This window comes from Elephantulus edwardii, unplaced genomic scaffold (assembly GCF_000299155.1).
Source record: "Elephantulus edwardii isolate Elephantulus edwardi_28Jun2011 unplaced genomic scaffold, EleEdw1.0 scaffold00006, whole genome shotgun sequence".
Taxonomy (NCBI): domain Eukaryota; kingdom Metazoa; phylum Chordata; class Mammalia; order Macroscelidea; family Macroscelididae; genus Elephantulus; species Elephantulus edwardii.
This window is the reverse complement of record NW_006399756.1, coordinates 9283349-9303150: the sequence shown is the minus strand read 5'-3', so window position 1 is coordinate 9303150 and position 19802 is coordinate 9283349. Positions and strand designations below refer to the sequence as shown.

General features: G+C 47.9%; 1 protein-coding gene across 1 annotated transcript; it reads right to left on the bottom strand.

The window, feature by feature from the left end:
• Positions 1-201: 201 nt before the first annotated feature.
• On the bottom strand, positions 202-13248 carry NSMCE4A (non-SMC element 4 homolog A (S. cerevisiae)). The gene is made up of 10 exons (XM_006879888.1): positions 12969-13248; positions 12262-12339; positions 9586-9716; positions 8349-8500; positions 6576-6675; positions 5921-6011; positions 4114-4208; positions 2660-2708; positions 359-453; positions 202-276 (listed from the first exon to the last, which is right to left on the bottom strand). The coding sequence occupies exons 1-10, from the start codon at positions 13246-13248 to the stop codon at positions 202-204; spliced, it is 1146 nt and encodes a 381-aa protein (XP_006879950.1).
• Between the last annotated feature and the right edge of the window lie 6554 nt (positions 13249-19802).

The window sequence follows — 19802 nt, the reverse complement described above, 5'->3', positions numbered from 1 at the left end:
CCAAAGCCGTCAGTCCTGGGAGAAGAACTTGGAACCCTTGTGCCCTGCCCCTGCCTTCTCCCCACTTACAGGAGCCTATGAATGGGACTCTCAGAGAATGCAAAAGGCAGATTTCTCTGGTTTGGGAAAGGGAGGCTAGACTAGCACCCCACGCAAACCTGAACAGAACCGCGGCAGTGCCGGGATGCTACCTGGAAGGCATCAGGAACTCGCCCTGCGCTGGCTCAGACCAGAGGCGATCACTGGCTCCGAGATCTCAAAGGTCTTCACAATCTCCTGGTAGAGGACAAGAGTTCAGGGTCGGGTCGCCCACAGAGGAGGACGGCCCACAGCTGTACGGGCTGCGCACAAGCCTTACCTGCCAGTCCCGGTAACTGAGCGAGATAATGCCCTGATTTCTCATTTGCGTGTTATGGTCGACTGCCTCATTCTCTTCATTCATATTAATGGGCTCTGTTTGAAAGACAAAGATGGCAGAGGCGACCACATCAGCAGAGGTCATTCGCCGAAAGGGAAACTGATGAGACTGCACCTGGCCTCAGAGAGGGTTTGTAATTATCAACACTGTTGTGTTTCAGAGCAGAGCCGCCCCCGAGGGTTTCCACAGCTGTCAAAAGATGAGCAATCTCTTCCCATACAACTGACGGCCTTCGGAAAAATCAACGGCGGGTCACTTAGGAACTGGTCCCGCCTAGAGGGCACTGAGAGCTTCTTCACGGGCCCAAGTGGCAACAAGAAGCCCGTTCCCTCCAGAAGCTTTAGCAGCAGCCTGAAGAGCACTATCATTTTCCCATCTCAAGGAAGCCACATCGTCATATGCTTGGTAGCTTAAGCATGCGCATGAAGGAGGAGAAAAAGAAAACACCTGGTAATTTGTACATGAAGTCCTCAGCTGGCACAGATGATTAAACACCTGGTAACTAACCAAAAGGCTGACAGTTGAGAAACTCCTTGGAAGAGGGGTCTGGTAATCTAATTCCAGAAGATCACCTTTGAAAACCCACCGGAGTGTCGTTCTGTTGTGACACACATGCGGTCACCATGAGTGAGAGTCAACTCTTCTTTTCTAAACGTGTGTATTTTCCTATCCTTCTGATTTATTTCAAAGGTACCTACCTCATCAGGGAGAAGGCTCATAGTAACTGAGGCTGATAAACTTGGCCTAGAATTCTGGCTGGGGTCTGTCCAAAGGCAAGAGGGACAAGTGGAGAGGAAAGGGAAGGCCTTGCTATGAGAGCCTCTTCGCGGGCGCACACCGCCACGTATTTCTCCTGCAAAGGGGCTCGTGGTGCTAAGTGCCAGCCTTTTAGTCAGCAAACAGCCCAAAGGCATTTCCAGACACCACATCCTTCTGGGATTCTGGGCTTTAGCAGATGGATTTCTGTATTTGAAAGTCAAAGTCATTGCTGTGGAGTCAAACCAGCTCATAGCTGAGCTTCCGGTGAATTTCCAGAGGCCGTAAGTCACACGGGAGGAGATGGCTCGTCTTGTGAAGACCTCCACCTATATATGCGGCAAGCAGGGAGGGCCATCCACGTGAAACTCAGGTGATACGGACAATGTTTCATCAAGAAGCACAGAGTAGTCTGGCCTCCTCAGGAGGTCCTAAAAGTAATGGAGTAATGGAGTGTGTGTGCAAAAGTATTCAAATTCCTAGGCCTTCACGGACAGGAACAGGCTTCAAGGAAAAAGTGGTCAGAAAGAAGGAAATGGGACAAAAATGATCGCCAGTGAATTCAAATTCAAGACACTGTAATGCCCTTGATCAGTTATTACTGCAGAAAATGTGGAACCAGTGCTGGTGATCATGCCATCCAAGCATCACAACTGATACTCTCATTATTTTCTTTTATATTTTTTTAAATGTTTTTGTACTTTAGTTTGTTATTATTTAATTTTTTTGTGTGTGTACCATAAAATCGGATCTGACTGGTACAGGAGGTGATTGCCCCTCCTTCTCCAGCAGAACACCTGGTGGATTCAAAAGGCTCTTCAGTTTGTTGCACGAGTTTGCTACCTATGCTAAAGCTCACTTCTGTTCCTCCACGAGTCATTTTATAGTCCATTTACCCTAAAGCTAAAATGAAGTCAGGGAGGAAGGAAGCGGAATTAGTGGAAATAGAAAAACTGGACCAGAAATGATGAGAGTAGGATACACTGTGTAAGATGAAACCCTTCTCTCTGAATAATGTGTACAGAGACTATTAAATGGAAGCTGTGTAAATTCTCATAAAAAGCACAAGGCAGGGTGCTTTTAAAACCTCATTACGCATTTTATGTTTAACAACAATCTGAAACAAGAGGTGTATTGCAAAGTGGACTGGAGAAGGAAGGGGTAAGGAGAGAAATGTGCAACAGTGAATGAGTAAATAAAAATGAAAAGCTTTAGGGAGCTCTGGTGGCCTAGTGGCAAGACGCTGCACTGCAATCCCAGAGGTACGTGGTTCAAATCCACCAGATGCTCTGCTGGAGAAGGAGGGGGCAATCTCCTCCTGTACCAGTCAGATCTGATTTGACGGTACACGTAAAAATAATATAATAATTAAAAAATAAATAAATAAAAGCTTTATTTAAATCTAGTTTTAAAAATCCTATTTTATCAACAAAGGACAAACATACTTTCTCTACAACGAGCTAATCTGAACCTCTTACCACTTACCTATTATTGGCAGTCGATCTTGATCAAGTCTTATTCTTGCAAAGCCATCCTGGAACACAAATAACATAGCTTTTGGTGAAGACCAAGATCGAGCTTCCGCTCTTTTTACTATTAGAAGAAATAAAAAATATTCAATAGAACATTCTCTCTCAGACCCTCCAAGTGAGGATGATACAGACAAAAGACATCTTTTAGTATTTGTTTTTGCCCAAAGCTTACTCCACACAGACTCAGCCTTTTAAATAAAACTAACCATTTGGCTACTGTGTACAAGTCTGTCAATTCCCATTGATAAAATTGCTTTCGTGTTATCATTTCTTGAAGAATACTTCAGTCAACCGAAGATTTTATCTTAAATTCACAGTGAGTCCATTAAAAAAGAAGCCAAAGTTTAAAATCAAAGTCACCTAACATGCTCACAAACACAAGACAACGGAAAACTACAGAGCCAAAAGCAAAATCCACGGTACAATCTGAACGGGGTTTTATTTTTAAAGCTTTCATTTATAAATTATTTTATAATTAAAGTTGCAAAACCGCTGTTTGCCCGGATTCACCAGTTTTTAAAATTATGACTTTATCCTGATCTCTCTACATTATATTCTTATTTTCTCTGGACCCTATGAGAATCAATCGTAAATGGCCTGCCCCCTCCCTAAAACTTCACTGTGTATTTCTTGGGAAAAAGGATGCTTCCTTACTTAATTCTCAAGCCCAGGACATTTAACATTTATACTATCCTATAAAGGACAGGTTGGTAGTTTGAATCCACCAGATGCTCTAAAGGAGAAAAATGCATAGTCTCCTCCAATACAGCTTTCCATTATCTGTCAGAAGGGACTCGGTGGCATCAAGTTTATTCAAGAGCGCTGGTGGTGCAACGACTCAACAGCTCAGCTCCTAACTGCAAAGGTGATGATGTGAACCTACCCAGCAGCTCCACAGCAAAGACCTGCTGGTCTGCTTCTGTGAGGACTAGAGAACCTCATGGGGAAAATCAATGAGCTGACACGACAGGCCACCACGACAGACGTACGGTTACCTAATATTATCTCATCTACAACAGGGAGCTCTGGTGGCCGAGGGCACGCGGTTCAAATACTGCTTTGAGGGAGGACGGGCCATCTCCCGTGTGACTCACAGCCTCTGAAACTCTGCTGAAGGGTCAGCTCTGGGCCAGCTCCGACTCAACAGCACACCACTGTATATGATATTCCCATTCCCATATTCAAATGTTGCCAGGTCTTTCTCTAAAAAAATATCTAAATGTAAATGCAGGTCATCAAATGTTTAACCAGTGGATGATTTTTAGCTACCTGTCAATGAATACCTCGCAACAAATGGGTCTAAAATGCATCCTGATCAAATAGTTTCTACAAGTCCACGTGCAGCTTGCATTGCTGACCCCTTTCCAAGTCCACGTAAGTCTCATGAGAGACGCTCTAGCATCTTACCCGGATGATGAAGGAGACATGAAAGATGTTTTCGACCGTGCGGGGGAAAGAATGCGGGTCGACCACGAAGTCAAAGAAGGACATGGGCGTTTCAGCTACAGAAAAAAAAAGAGAGGAGAAAACCATCACAACAGGAAAAAATGAACTTTCATTCATTAAACTGGAAAAAAAGGTTAGATCCCACACTCTCTTATGTCAGCAGAGGGGAAGAAATGGGCACATGTCCAGTTGTGGAGTATAAATCAGAATTTCTGGAGGGTAGCTAAGATGGTTTCTATTAAATCGTTTCCTACATAAATATTGGTACAAAGATAACATGAAAATTCTTCACTTCAGCAATTTATATAAGCATCCAATGCTCTAAAGAATTTTCCTAGCCTAGTAAGTGTGTTTAACTAGGACAGGACAAGTTAAACACATTTACAGTTGGAATCGTGGAAAAGAATCAGCAGAGCTGCGGAAGGTGCAAATGGTTAGCACTTAGCAGTCCACCCTGAGGTGCCTTGGAAGAAAAGCATGATCTCCTGCTAAAAACCCAGCCACGGAAAACTCAGCAGCACAGTGTGCCTGGAAACACAGAGTTGCCCAGGAGTCAGAAGGTACCCGTGTAGCTGGGTTTTATTCTGGTTTGTATGTCTCAATGTGGAAAAATGTCCTCCTAGAAGAGGCATGTTGTAGGAGTGTGGATATTAAGAACAGCTTTGAAAAAGGCAAAATGAACAACAATATTCTTTATATGTCTTTGTACTGAACATACCATGGACTGCCAAGAGAACCAACAGTATGTCTTGGAGGTAGTGAAACCAAGCTGCTACTTGGAAACAAGTATTTTGAGGGCTCCGTCTCAATACTTTGGGTATGATGCCAAGAGGGACCAGTCCTTGGAGAAGGACTTCATGCTTGGAAAGGTGGAGGGACAGCACAAGAAAGACCCCAGATGAGATGGACTAACACAGTAACTGGGGTAATAAGGGTGGCTGTATCAGAGACAGTGAGACTATCTCAGGATAGGGCAGGGTTCAGAGCTGCTGTACACAGGGTCACTCTATGAGTCGTACTCGATGTCTGTTGTTGTTGTTCTGTGCCATCGAGTCCCCTGCCACTCAGAGAGACCCTATGTACAACAGCTCTGAAGCCTGCCCTACCCGAAGCCATCTCACTGATTATGACACACCAAGCCCCACTGCCCTCCTTACTGTATCAATCTGATCCAGGAGTCTTCCTCTCCTGTATGATGAACATAAAAAAAAACAGTAATCTCCAATGATATACGATACACTTTTTAAGCATGGCTGTCCCTGGGGAGAGAAGGAGGCTGAAATGAGGTACTTCTTTTCCCAAAACCTCTGGTGGCACTCTGGTGAAGGCATTTGGCTGCAAACTGAAAGGCTGTTGGTTTGAACCCACCAGCCACCCTGAAGGAGAAAGACAAAGCTATTTGCTTCTGTAAAGACTACAGCCTTCAAAACCCTATGGGACAGTTCAGCTCTGGAGAGCCGGGTCACTCCTGACTCAAAGACAGTGCGTTTGGATTTTGGGGAATTTTCTCACTCTCATGGCATGTTTTATTTTGTAGTAGAGAAGGTAATCCGTCTTTTAAAAATGGCAATAAAAAGTTAATCCGACCCCCATTCTCAGGTGGGATTTCTAGAGAAGCCCCATTAAATGCATGTGGAACCAAAGTGATTCAAACACGACACACGGCTGAAAATGCCTTGTGAATCAAAAAGATTTCTTAGGAAAGTGGCAGAGGTCTAGATTTGAGAACACGTGCTTAGCTCCACTTCAAACCCGGCATCACACTTACGGTCTTCTCGGAAGTACGTCTGCAACAATCCCAGGATTCTTTCCACTTCTTTTTCTGTTGCTTCCTGATGAGACTCTTCCATTCTTTGTAACTGAAAAATAAAAGTTATAAAAAGGAGTTAAAAGCAAACGTTCAGCAAAATGAGAAAGGCTTCCGATCTGTTCTGTAAACAGTCATTCAAATCCAATAAATGAAGTTTTAAGTGTTTAAAGATTTAAATAAAATGAATTCAGGGACTGACGCCCCCAGGCTGTACAACTTGAAATGATTCTGATAAAACGGCCTAATTGATTAAAATTAATAAAATTAAATTTAAAAAACAACAACAAAAAAACCCCGGCCTAATTGATTAAAATTAATAAAATTAAAAACAAAACAAAACAAAAACGGCCTAATTGGATACAGGCTATGTTAACAGTTATTCAAACTTTAGGTTCTTTATAGAACATTTAGGGAGCTCTAGTGCTAAGAAGCTTATGCTGAATCCCAAAGGCATGTGGTTCAAATCCACCAGCTGTTCCGGAGGAGATGGAAAGGCAATCTCCTCCCCTGCAATGTGTTGCCTCTGGAAACCTGCCGAAGGGTCATCTGTGAGTCTCCTCAGATACAACAGAACACCACCACCACAACAACAACGGCAGTTAAAGGTACAAACCTGGGCAGGCATCGCTCTCTGCTGTTCGGTCATGGGGTTTTTTCTGGGACGTTCGACTCGTGGCTTTGGTACTGGGGCTTCTCCTTGTATTGAACCCAATCTAAGGAAGAAATTGAGCACATGTCTTTACTATTTTTTCAAACAAATCCATTTCATTCACCAAAAGGGGTCTCCAAAGTAGAGTAAAATGGAGACCAGGCATCAGTGATTACGTGGAATTGACTCTTGTACCGATCAAGACTCTTGTGCTGAGTCTGTGACGTCTTCTCTGCTCCTGTGTGCTTCTAAAGAAACCTCTAGGAGCTCTTCTCCCCACAGACACCTCCCAAACACCCTCTCTTTGCTCTCAACAGTAAGCTAGTGAGCATGTGTGTGGAGTCTCCCCAGATAGTCTCGTCTCTGTCAGGAAGCCAACTACTTTCTGGCCAAGGAAGGAGGCCGTGACGGGGTGAAAATGGAACCGTTCCAGTGGGGACTAAGTGGCCGACCTGGGGCGCATCTCCAACACACCTGTCTTAGGACAACAGGTCTAGGTGAGGCCATGGGATTGCTTTTCTTTTGGGACTCTCCCCACCAAAAGCCTTTAACTCAGCCTTAAGCCATAGTAAAAGGTGTATGATGTCAAGATCATGGGCTAAAGAATACAAACTGAGGAGTCCCTACACTTGGGGAGATTATAGTTTGCAGTGTAGGGGGCCAGCTAACGGGTCACGTGCAGATGCAGGTCAGCGGTAAGGCAGACCCCACAGTGCGAGATTCATTCAGAACTATGAGTGTCCAGGCAGACCGTGTACATGCACACAGGTCTGGCTGAGAAATGTGGTCCCAACTGTCTGGATACCTCCGTCTGGAGAAGTTCCCATAGGCTTCCAACTTGGAGCCTGTGGGCTAAGTTTACCTCACCAGATGAAAAGGGGGGAAAGAGGAGTTCAGAGATGCAACGCTTCACGCTGGACAATGGCATGACATTTAAATTACATCACAAAAACCTTTCTCTCTGCATTCTAAGATTTCTAGCAGAGCCTTGCCCTCAACAGCAAACCACAAAGATGCAGTCTCTATCCTATAAGAAACGCCGGTCCAGGATAAGGTTTTGGACACAAGAGCCATCTGAGGGCTTATTAAAACCAAACACCCACTCCGAAACCCTCATCTTGTCATAGCTCAAGCTGCCACCAACCTCAGGAGGCTGAGGGGTGGCTCGGTACACAAACACCTGGCACTTGCACTGGGCACGAAGAAATGCCCCAGACGCCTGGGGAGGTTACACCAGAGAAGGTGTCCACTGGGGAGCCCACCAATGAGTGGACTTGAAGTTGGTCTCACAGACAAACCAGTAAGGGCTCCTCCATCAGACTGTGGGAGGAAGTTGGGGCTGCTATTTCCTTTTAGATAGGAAGAAAAACTTTTTAAAATTAGAGTCGTCAACTTCTATTCAAATACAGTCGGTAACTATGATTTAGGGGATCAGCATTGACTGCCATGTTACAGGTAGTGACAGAGCCTCTCACGAGACCCTAGTAGAAGCCTGTGGCAGGGCTGCGGAAGGCGCCAAAAGCAGAGGCGCTATCCCACAGACCAAAGTCACACAGGTGGGAAGCCAAGGGGCCCAGGCGGATGCGTGGAAGGTCACTGCCAACAGAGCACACGGGGGCCTGCAGGAAGCTTTGGGCCTGTGAGGTGACCTCCTGAACGTCACCCCGACAGTGCCAAGCATCATCTCTAAGAGAAGCCACCACCTAAGAGTTACAAATGACTTTTAGGGTCACTTACAGGAAGTGGAATGTAGGGGTTCTGCTTAAGGCGGTTTGTGCTGTTTGACCTACTCTTTTCCACGAGTCATAGCTTATCACTTCACCATCAGAACCTTCTCCCTCCCGAGTGAATGCGTTAGCTTCGAGCGGGTTGACGCCCATATGTGCCAGCTACAAAAATTAAACAGAAACCCCCAGTTAACCTACCAACATCGTTCCTAACACTGATTCATTAACACTTGAAGACAAAGCCTGTTTCCAGGGACCCCAGGTATTGGCAAAGTTCCTTAGTATAATGATTGCACATAGAAATCCCTGTCTTTGTTTTTAGCAGAAAACAGTTCATTTAACCCTAAAGTAAATATCCCTAACTTCAATTAAGGACATTTCGGTGAGAATCTGAAACAACGTACTGAGGTTGTGCTGGCTTCACGACCTGTAGGCTCACAGCCCAGATCAGAACTGAGAAGTTTCACCGGCTCCTGGAATTGCCTTGTTAACTCCCCTCCCCAGGGCGCGAGAGAAGAATTCTGTCTGTCTCGGCCTCATCTCAGGGCAACGGGGGGAGTCTAGACTGTGGCTGACCTCTCGGTTAGCATTTCAACCACTGTGCCACCAGGGCTTAAAATGCACCCAAGAACAGTTTTGAAATTTTAGGTAACAACTGTCAAGCTGTATCAATTATAAGAGGGAAAAGATGAAACAAACAAAAAAGTGAATTTAAAATAGCCCCATATTTGTATGGTTCTGAAATGTTCTCAAGGGCTGGGCAGAACATGCTGCCTCCACAGGCCTAGCTGAGCTCCAGCTGAATTCTGACACCTGACGGGCTGACCTTTGCGTAAGCCCAGGTCAAAAGCTGAAGGTTCTGAGAATAATCTAGAACCCTTAAGAACTGACAGCTAATTGGAGGAGGGGGAAAGCCCCAAGTAGTTATCTGTAAATTGCCATACCACCCAGCACTGGGACAGAAAGATACAAGATTTTCAAACCAACCATACTCTAAAGCCCACCACGTGGCTTTACTTTCATTTGCTTAATTTGTGTAAGATCTTTTTAGAGGAATCTAAGAAAAACAGAGAAAAAAAACCCAAACATCAAAACAAAGAATTAAGCTAAAACCATTAACAGCTAGATATAAATTCATATCCACTCCAACTCACTGCTGCCAGGGAAGAACTACTCAGAGATCTTCCGCTGATAATTATACCCCAACAGGTAAAGGAAGCAGTTAAGATTTATAGCTTTGAACTTACGAGCACTTCGACGTATCTCAACATATCAAAGGAGCTCAGGTCAGAGCGCAATTGCTTTGCTTTCTCTTTTCCCAAATCAGAAGCCAAAACAAGAAACTGGGCATCGAGGGCGGCTTCCCTGGCTCGGGACACTAGTGAAATGAAAACAAAAGAGATGGAAGATACACCATTACAAAATACAGACCAGCATAAAGAGTCCCCTTAAATGTCCAACTACTTACCTGGCATTTCTCACTCAAGCCCTCAAAACACACCTCATTATGTGGAAAGCTGGCCATCAAATCCCACTTTAAATGACTCTGGCTTTTCTAAAAGTCAGCTCAGGTTTTCCTGATCCTGTTAGCTACAATCTCTTAATAACCACAGTTTAACAAAAGATCTTCCCTCTCTAAGACTTGCTTTTCCCGAAAAGCCAATTTTAATCAGGAAGCTCCTCACTTAATGGCAAAGATCAGTTGCAAAGATCATGTCAGATCACAAAACGGAGGATGACGACATCATCACCTCAGGGAGCTCTGGTGGCCCAGTGGATAAGGAGCTATACCGCCAACCCAAAGGTGGTGGTTCGAATCTATCGGCAGCTCAATGAGTGAACAGCGGGCAGTATCCTCCCACGTGCCTGACAGCCTCTGAAAATACACTCTGCGTGGATTCTGACCAGACAGTACATGACAACACCACCCTACAGCCAAATCACATCACTGTAGAACTGCCAAGTACGCCACTTTAGAGCCACCACGTGGTATATCACTCCTGTCAGCCGGGGGAGCCCTAGTGACCTCGTGGTTAAAGCGCTGCTCTGCAGGAAAGACGGGCAGTCCCCTCCCGTGCAGTTCACTGCCTCTGAAAACCCACTGGAGGGTCAACTATGGGGCAGTTCCAACTCGGTGGTATAGAACACCTGGTCGGGATTGATCTTCAGCACCTCAGAACATGTAACTAGGCTGAGTCTCAGCACTGGGCGCTGCTCTCCATTTGCAATCTGATATCATTATCAGGATGGTGTACCATCAAGTTGGAAGCAAACCACAGCTGACCCTCCAGTGGGTTTCCAGCGGCTGTAAATCACCTGGGAGGTGACTGTCCATCTCTCTCTCTCAGAGCAGCTGGGGGATTAGAACTGGATGCCTTTGGAACTGGGTGGAGTTTCTTGCCACTAGGCCACCACCAGAGCTATGTTTTGTAAATCCTGGCCTCTACACTATCCTGCCTGAGCTTGTGAGGAAATCGCTCGACACGGCAAGGTTCTGGTCTGCGGTTCCTAGGATCACTGAGCCACAGCTGACCGCTGTGGTAGGGTGCCACTGAGCTGGGACCTATTCATAGCTGACCCTCCAGCGGGTTTTCAGAGACGTAAACTGCACGGGAGGAGAAAGCGTCCATGCTCCCCTGGAGCTGCTGGTGCATTTGAATCCCGTGCCTTTTGGATTGCAGTGCAGGTTCTTACCATTAAGGCACCGGCCCAAGCTCCCTGTGTTCATTGGATCGCAAATAATACCAGCACACCTCAGAGATAATGCAGTTCGGTCCAGACCACGGCAATTAAGCAAATATCACAATAAAGTGAGTCACGTGGGCACTCTGGCAGTGTGGTCTTTAGGGAGTCGGGCTGCTAACCTCAAGGCGGCCCCTCTCTGATGGTTCAAATCCACCAGCAGCTCCACAGAAGAAGGACATTCTCCTCCCTTGTGATTTAGAGCCTCTGGAACCTTCTGGAGGGTCAGCAATGAGGTAGGTCCAACCCAACAGCAATGAGCTGAGTTGAATACAAGTAAGAATTATGTTTAAGCTATACTGTGGTCTGTAAGGGTGCAACAGCGGTATGAAAAGACTTAAAATGTTGTGAAAATTACCAAGATGTGATAGAGACACAAAGTGGTCACTGGAGGAAGTGACAGTAGCACTTGCTTTCCTCTGCAGGGATGCCCCAGACCTTCAGCCTTCCAGGTACAACAGGAAGAGGAACTTGTGTATGTTAATGAGGCAGGACTAAGGTGAGTCATCCCTCACACCCTAAGGGGCCACTCTTGCTTGAGCTACATCTTTCAATCTTCAGAGGAAGAGACTTACTACCGAGTTGGGAGCTCTAGTGGCCCTAGTGGTAAGAAACTAAGAAATTGTGTGTGATGCCAAAGGCACTCGGTTTGCATCCGCCAGCTGCTCCCTGTGAGAAGGGGGGACAATCTGTGTCCATGCAGTTAAGTACCTCTGAAAACTGGCTGGAGGGTCAGCACACAACTCCACCAAGTAAGAAGAGGTGAAGGTGGGGCTCCCCCTTTGGCCCTGGAGCCCCGACTGAGAAGATCCTAAACTAAGGGGAAGATCGATGTGGGGACACAGAGATCTCTGAGGAACCAGGTCACAGACATGAAAAAGAGGCGAGAACGTTCCCTGGAACTGACAGAGAAAGCCTTCCCCTAGGGCTGGCACCCTGAAACCAGTCTTCTAACCTCCAGGACTGTAAGGAACAAACTTCTGAAGTTACCCCCGGTGGTATTGCTGTCGACAGCACTAGCGAACTATAGAAGACTCTCCTCCAAAATCTGTAAGGCACCATCACATGGGAATTCTTCTTCAATTCGGGAGGCTAATGATTTCTCTCTTACATAAACGAATCATGATCCCAAACCATGTAACAACAAAACCCTTCCGTTTGTATACACATAAAATAATTACCTCCATTAAACAGAGTATCCGCTTCCTCAAGGACCTCTGTTAATTTGTCCCCAGCATTCAGTATGTCCTCACGGTTTTCTATTTTAAAAATGGGCAAACTGTGAAATTCGCTTAACAGACACTAATAAAAATCATTTCCCCTGCAACAGCACTTCAAGTGTCTTTACCTTTTTAAGGAAAATGGCATGAGAAAAGAAAGGCTCGCAACACCAAGGACATTAAGAGGGCCTGACCCAGCAAGGACTAGAGCAGGAATTCCTGGGTAACCCGAAAAACGGCCTCCGGGGAGCGCTCCCCAAGGGGTTCTTCCAACACTGGCAAGGATCTTATCACACTCTCAGACCCCCTGAAGCACCTCGGCCCAAAGGCTGAAACCCGCTGGGTCAGGGGTGGGGTCCAGAAGTTTGCATTTCCGCCAATTCCCGGGCCAGGAGTGGGGGGTGGGGAGGAGAAGGGGTTGGAATGCAAGAGAAAGAAGAGCCGCCCCGCGTCCTTGTCCCCCAGATTTAGTGCCCCAGCTCAAACAAGCGGCCGGGTGGGCGTGGCCTCCAGCTCGGCCACGGGGCAATGGGGCCCGATCTGGCCCGTAAGGCCGCTCCCGGGACCCGGGGCCCGCACGTGGGGAGCGCACTGCGCAGGCGCAGCCCGCAGGAGGCTGTCACCGGGCGGAGGGCGGCGCGCGGCGACACCGGGCGCGCGCCCCTTACGTTGGACGGAGTTGATGAGCTCCCGGTACTGATGGCGGATCTGGCGGCACAGGCCGTGATCGGTCTCCTCCTCCAGGCTGGCGGGGTCCAACATCTCGTCGTCCGATGGGTCATCGTCGTCCAGGCACAGCCGATCCAGGGTCTCCCTGCGCTCGGCCGCAGAGCTGCGGCGGGACCCCGGCGACAGCGGCGACCGCGAGCGGGAGCGGGACCGGTCCCGGTGCGCATCGCGGCCGCGGCCCCGCTCCTCCGCCCGGCGACCCGTGCTGTCCCGGGACATCGCACCGATGCTCCGTGCAACGTGGAACGGCGGAAGTGGGCCCCAGAAACCGAAACCCCGGCTCGGCGCGCGCCGGCTGCCCGCTAACCAGCCCGGGCGGCGCCAGCGCACAGCGACGCCTGTGGCCGGAGGCCGGCGAGGAGGCGCGGCCTGTCCGCCCTCCGCCCTCCGCCCACCGCCCCCTGCCCTCCGCCCACCACTCACGGCTGTCCACACTCCGCCCGGGGCCCACCAACCAACACCCTCCGTCCACCTCTCACGACTCACTGCCCTCCCCCCACCTCCCTCCATCGACCACAGCCCTCTGCCCTCCCCCCTCCACAGGGGTCCAGCACCCTGGCTTCTGCAGTGGGGTCAGGTCCTGCTAGGGGCTTGGGGTGAACCCAGTATCCCTAGACCCTTGACGTTGGCAACAGTCAGATCTCACTGATGTACCTACACCTGTGACAATCAGATCCCCTTGGGGTCTGGAAAGAATGGACTGAGTATCCCGTGTTGGTTTTAGGCATCATCAGAGCTGACCCTCTACTGAGTTTTCAGAGGCTGTAAAAGTCACAGGAGGCGATTCCCTAGCTTTTGCCCCGGTTGCAGCTACTACTGGCTTCGAACTGCTTGCCTTCGCGTTGCCAGCGCAACTCCTTACCACTAAGCCCCCAGAGCTCTCAAAGGCTCCTGAAAGGATCCTGTTTGCTCCCCGTGGTATTGGGGTCTGTCAGATCCTGCTACTACAGCACTCACCCAGCTTTGGAAGATCTTTGGGCTCTGGGCATTCTCATCCTCCACACCCTCTTCACCGGTTCTTCATCTGTCTAAGGTCTCCAGCTCCCCAGGGCACAACCGCAGCGCCCGCACTGGCTGGTTGAGCTTGGTCCCAGCTTGCGTGGGAAGATCTGGGAACACTTTGTTCAGATACTGTGACCTTGGCCTAGTGGCTTACGTTCTGTGGGCAGCAGGCCACACCATCCCTGCTTAGGGCAGAAGAACAAAGGACCAACACAACAAACTTCCCACCCCCCCCCCCCAAGTTTATTTTGTTGTTTTTGTCTGTGTGTACCATCAAATCGTATCTGACTGGTACAGGAGGGGATTGCCCCTCCTTCTCCAGCAGAGCATCTGGGATTCAAACCATGCACCTCTGGGATTGCAGTGCAGCTTCTTGCCACGAGGCCACCAGAGCTTCCTCAACACAACAAATTAGCACAGTTCCCTGACTTCCCTGGTTCTCTGTTAATCACGTCTAACTGCTTCATCTAGAGGATTCTGAAGGACCTTCCAGGGAGTTCAAGAAAGACAGGCTTAGGGAGCTCTGGTGGCCTAGAGGCAAGAAATTGCACTGAAACCCCAGAGATGTGAAGTTTGAATCCACCAGATGCTCTGCTGGAGAAGGCAGGTCAATCTCCTCCTGTACCAGTCAGATCCAATTTGATGGTACACACACACACACACACACACACACACACACACTATTTATTAAAAAAAAAGGGTTATTTCCAGCATCATTCCAAATGAAAAAAAATATATGCCTTGATAATGGCATATGTACTTGGAATAACACTGCAAGCGGTTCCCCCAAATACCTTTTTGTTTGTGTGTGTGTATATTCTGAGTTCATATTTTCTTTTCCTAAAGAGAAATATGATAGTTTGTGTTATTACACAAGCCTCCCAATGGGCACAGGATAAGCTTGTTGCTCATCAATTGTTCACTCTCAGCCATCTCTTGCTTGCCTGGCTTTCAGGAGAAGTGGGTTACGGTGCCTGCTTCACTGGGTACAGATTGGTCTAGATGATGGTCTCATACTCCTACCCCAGCAACAGTCCGGGAATAACATCTAGTTCTAGCTAGTGAGCTAGAAAGAGGTTTCCCATTTGAATGACGGCCAGAGCCTTAGAAAAGAAGACCTTGTCCCCACCTTGCTCCTTTCACATGTTGGCATAAGGACTTGGCATGATGGAGACCATCAATAAGTGATGAAGCAACTGGCATGAGGATAACTCAGGGTAGCAGAGGGAGGGATGGCCAGGAATTGGGTTGTTAGAATCACCCTAGTGCTGCCTGTGTTCAGATGTTCCTTGTGAAGAAGGCAACACGTATCCTGAGTCTAAGCTTTTGGTTTGTAGTTACTGAAAACACAGTAGGTTGTAACCAAAAAGATGTATTCTTCTAGATAAGAAGTTATTTCAAGTTCCAGATGAAAACACCTGGAACATTTCATTCCATCCAACATGTTATAGATGTGTCCCAGTGGACCAGACACCTGTGAAGAAGCAGCAGGTGCTTGAGTGCCTTAGATGTTTGCCTCTGCCTCACCAGGGAAACACAGGAGATGGTAACTGTAGCAGACAGTGGGGGTGGAGTTGAGAACATAAAGTCCAAGGTGAATGGGAGGATTGTCTTCCCCTTGTTTGAGATTAAGCCACATCAAGACAACTGGGATTGCCGTACAGAGAAATGATATCTGATAAATGAGCTTCACTGGAGAAAGTGCAGCCAGAATGCTCCTGGGAGGCAAAGATGGCGGAGCTTCATCTCATGTACTTTGGACATGTTGCTGTTGTTGTTATGTGCTGTTGAGTCACAACTCATAGCGACCCTATGTATAACAGCCCTAAATCCTGCTCTATCCTGGGCCAGTCTCACCATCTCCAACACACCCATCCTGATTATCCCAGTCACTGAATCAATCCACCTTGTAGAGGGTCTTCCCCTTCTGTGCTGTCCCTCCACTCTCCCAAGCATGATGTCCTTCTTCAAGGATCAGTCCCTCCTTGCAACATGTCCAAAGTATGTCAGACGAAGCCCCAGAATCCTTGCCTCCAAGGAGCAACCTGCTTTAACCCTTTCCAGGATGAACCTGTTCATTTTCTTAGTAGTCCATGGTACATTCAATACTCTTCTCCAGCACCACAGCTCAAAGGTATCAATTCTCCTATCCTCCCTAGTCGTTGTCCAGCTCTCTGATGCATGGCAAGTGATTGCAAAGACCATGGCCTGTATCAGGCACACCTTAGTCTCCAGAGTGACATCATTGCTCTTCAGTACCCTGGAGAGGTCTCTAACAGCAGTCTTTCCCATGTTGCAAGGAGAAGCTATTCCTTAGAGACATCATACTTGGAAAATTAAGGGCCAGCAAGAGAGGAAGAGCCCCAATGAGATGCATTGACAGAAACTGCAGCAATGGACTCAAATATGTCAGAGATTATAAGGGTGGCACAGGACAGGACAGGGTTCAGATCTGTTTTTCAGAGGGTCTCTCAGAGTCATACTCAATGTCACCTAACAACAAAAAGCTTCATTAAGAAATTCCATTTCTCTGGTGGCTCAGTGGTAAGATGTCCTGCTGTCAACCCTTCGAATCCACCAGCTGCTCTGAGGAAGAAAGATGGGCAGTCCCCTCTCGGGTTATTGACTGCCTCTGGAAACCCACTGGATGGTCAGCTTCAACTTCACAGTCCATAACAAAGCTGGTGTTTGCTGCATAATAGTCGACAGCGTGGTTTGCTTATACTGAACTGCCCTTCTGAACTGTGTGTCATCCTGGAGTCTGGGTAATCTAGGGTTGCTGTGGAGACAGCACAAGTAGATGGCTTTGTTACTGTTTGTTGTTAGGTGTCACGGAGTCAGCCACCTGGCACATGGCCCTGTGAGCAGCAGGTCAGAGCCTTGCTCTATCCCACACGTCCCCATCCTCTCTGTCATGCTCTCCATCACGCCCATCAATGCACGTCGTTGAGGGGCCTCTTTTTTTTCTCTTTTTTTATTTTCTACTGGTTGTTTTGTTGTGTTTTAAATTTTCTACTGGTTTATCTCAGGCCTGGTTCAAATTGTTTTTCTGTCAAACATTCTTCTAGGTGGTATAGCACTGGTCTGTGCATTGCTATACAGAGGTAACTCATGGTGGCTGTGATGCCGAACGCTGTGACACTGATGTGTCAAATGTGAGAGTGGTTACCCATGGTGGACAGTGTTTGGTGGAGCTCCCAGATTAAAACAAGCTTGGAAGCAGGAGTGGCATCCACTTCTGAAATAGCTTGCCTCTGGAAGCCCTATGAACCCGGAGAAAGGATGAAAGTCACACAAGTGTTAAGGACTTTGGTTCACAGGGTCGCTATGAGTGGCCTACGACTCGACAGCAGTAAACAACTTATAGGAGAGCATTATGCTGAGTGAAATAACTCAGACATATAGGACAAATACTACATAAGAGCACTACTGTGAAAATATGAGGGTAACTGAGCAAGACACCTATAAATGTTCAAAAGGAGACAGGGAAGGGGAGAAGGGGCCAAAAAAGAAGGGGGAATCATTTGGATAGCAGAGGTTGGTGGGCAGAGGGGTCTGTGAAGAATAGGAAAGATTCAATGGGGACTGGAAAAGATGCGGTGATAAGAGGCATCGACTAATAGTAATTCATTATATAAAAATACAATGTATGTGCATGATTATAGACAAACCAATTAAAAAGAACAAAAACACCCACAAATGGAGGTATGTTAGTCACACACCATTCTGAGCCATCGCTCACTCACGCCGTATCTAAGAGCATTGTCCCCACATCTTTCCTAACAGTGGCTAAGCCCTCTGTTGTCTGGTTGTGTGTTTGATTCCTTTCACACTGGTGGGATTTTTAGTAGTTTGCCATAGAACTGAGTCAGCAGTAACAGCGTCCTTTCCCTCTGCCAAGGGTCATCCTGACTGTCTCAGAAAGGACAACATGACCATATGAATTTGGAAGGAGCAGACCTTGGCCTGTCCTGCCCCAGTTATACAGAAGCACTTCTAATTTTATAGCCTCTTTCAAAAGGCTGCTTTGTTTTGAAAAGTGACTGATCTTAGCCAAAACGTAGAACTGCTCCGAGTAAACAGAGCTGCAACCTCAGGCAGGGGAGGTTACCTTCAGCTGCTAAATAAACAGAAAGTGAGAGGAGTGGGTACCTGCGCCCTGTCTCCTGTCACCCTGCTCCTGGGCTGCACAGCTCTCTGGGGTGCCAGCGGGGCGGGCTGGCTCGCACATCACTGCTGCCCAGGCCAGCGCTCCCAACCTTGAGCCAATGCACATTTATAGAACACTTCCATGTGATCCCGGGAGTCGGGCTGCAGCGGCCAAGGGGCAGTGCTGCAAAGTTGGACCATCAGGAAGAGAGGGCGTCCCCTCTGCGGTCTTCAGGCTGGCTGGGCCTGGGTAAGTCCTTCACGGGTGGATGGTTTTATGCTTTTGAGGTATGTGTGTGCTGTAAACTGGCTTGGCTGCTGGAATGAGAGGATGGATGCAGTTCTTTCTGATTCCTTATAAAGTGACATTAAAAGCCCTCCGGGACTCTCCCCACCCCTTTCCCTTCCCGGTTGCCTCTTAAGCGAAAAGAGCTGCATATTTCCTTTTCTTCCTAATAAGTTTCCTGGTCACTCTTGGAGGGGAACTTCTGGCCTAGTTTATCCGGACCCGTGGACCTCATCCATATGCACAATGGGGCACTGGACTAGATCATTTCAGTGGATTCCCTGGCCACTGTGACTCTTTCTGCCGGCTGCAAATCGTCGGAGTATTTGTGATTCTGTGAAATAAGACTGGAAAGGGCCTCTGAGGACCTCATACGCCCCAGCTTTATGAGAAAAGTTCTTTTAAACCCTTCTGGTGTTGACTTTGCCGTGTTTGCCCAGCACGTCTCTTGACGCTCACAGGGGCCTTTCAGGTGGCTGACAGTCTCTGAGCTGCTACACGATCTTGATAAAGCCTGTTTCTGAGTGTGATGCGGTGTCGATGGTAACTGGGTCATCAGATCAAAGCCTTAATATGGCAGAATCACAAGCCTCATGAGAGGATAGTACAGGTCATGGAAACACGGCAGTGTGTGTGTGTGTGTGTGTACGTGTGTCCTGCTTTATCACATACCCCATAAGCCATGTTCTCTGGTGGCATAGTTGGTAGAGAGTTTCACTGCTACCCCAAAGGCAGTGCTTGTCTGGTGGTTCGAATCCACGACTGAATCCAAAGGAGAAAGATTGGCAGTCTCTTCCCATGCTGCTTACAGCTTCTGAAAACCTGCAGCAGGATCAGCTCTGAGCTGGTTACACTTTGATGACTGTGACTTTGAGTTGTTAAGACAGGCGCGCACTGGCAGAAACCTTTCAGCCCACTGACAATGCTCACTGTTGATCTAATCCTCAGTCGAGGGGGCAGTACCCCTCCCAGCTTCAAGCGCCATTTCTAAGCTGGCCCACCATCCTGCCTGACAAATACCTGTTGGCTTTTTGGGATCCCGTCCTCTCGGGTCTGGCTGGTACTGCCGTGTTGCCTCCCTCTGCTTCTTCTGACCCAGACAGCATGCCAGCTAGGGGGAGAAGCATTTTCCAACTGCTTGTAAGTGGGATTGAAGAGATGCCTACCTCCTTCCTTCCCGGGTTCTGTCGAAATGCTGCCATCAGCAGTTGGGTTTTCTACCCCATTGCTCTGTCCACTGCTACGCGGGGACTTGAGGAGACTTCAAACTCAGCAACCACTGTTGTCACCGTCTTTCCAGAATCCCACTAGTCAGTTTTCTCATTGGAAGCAAGAG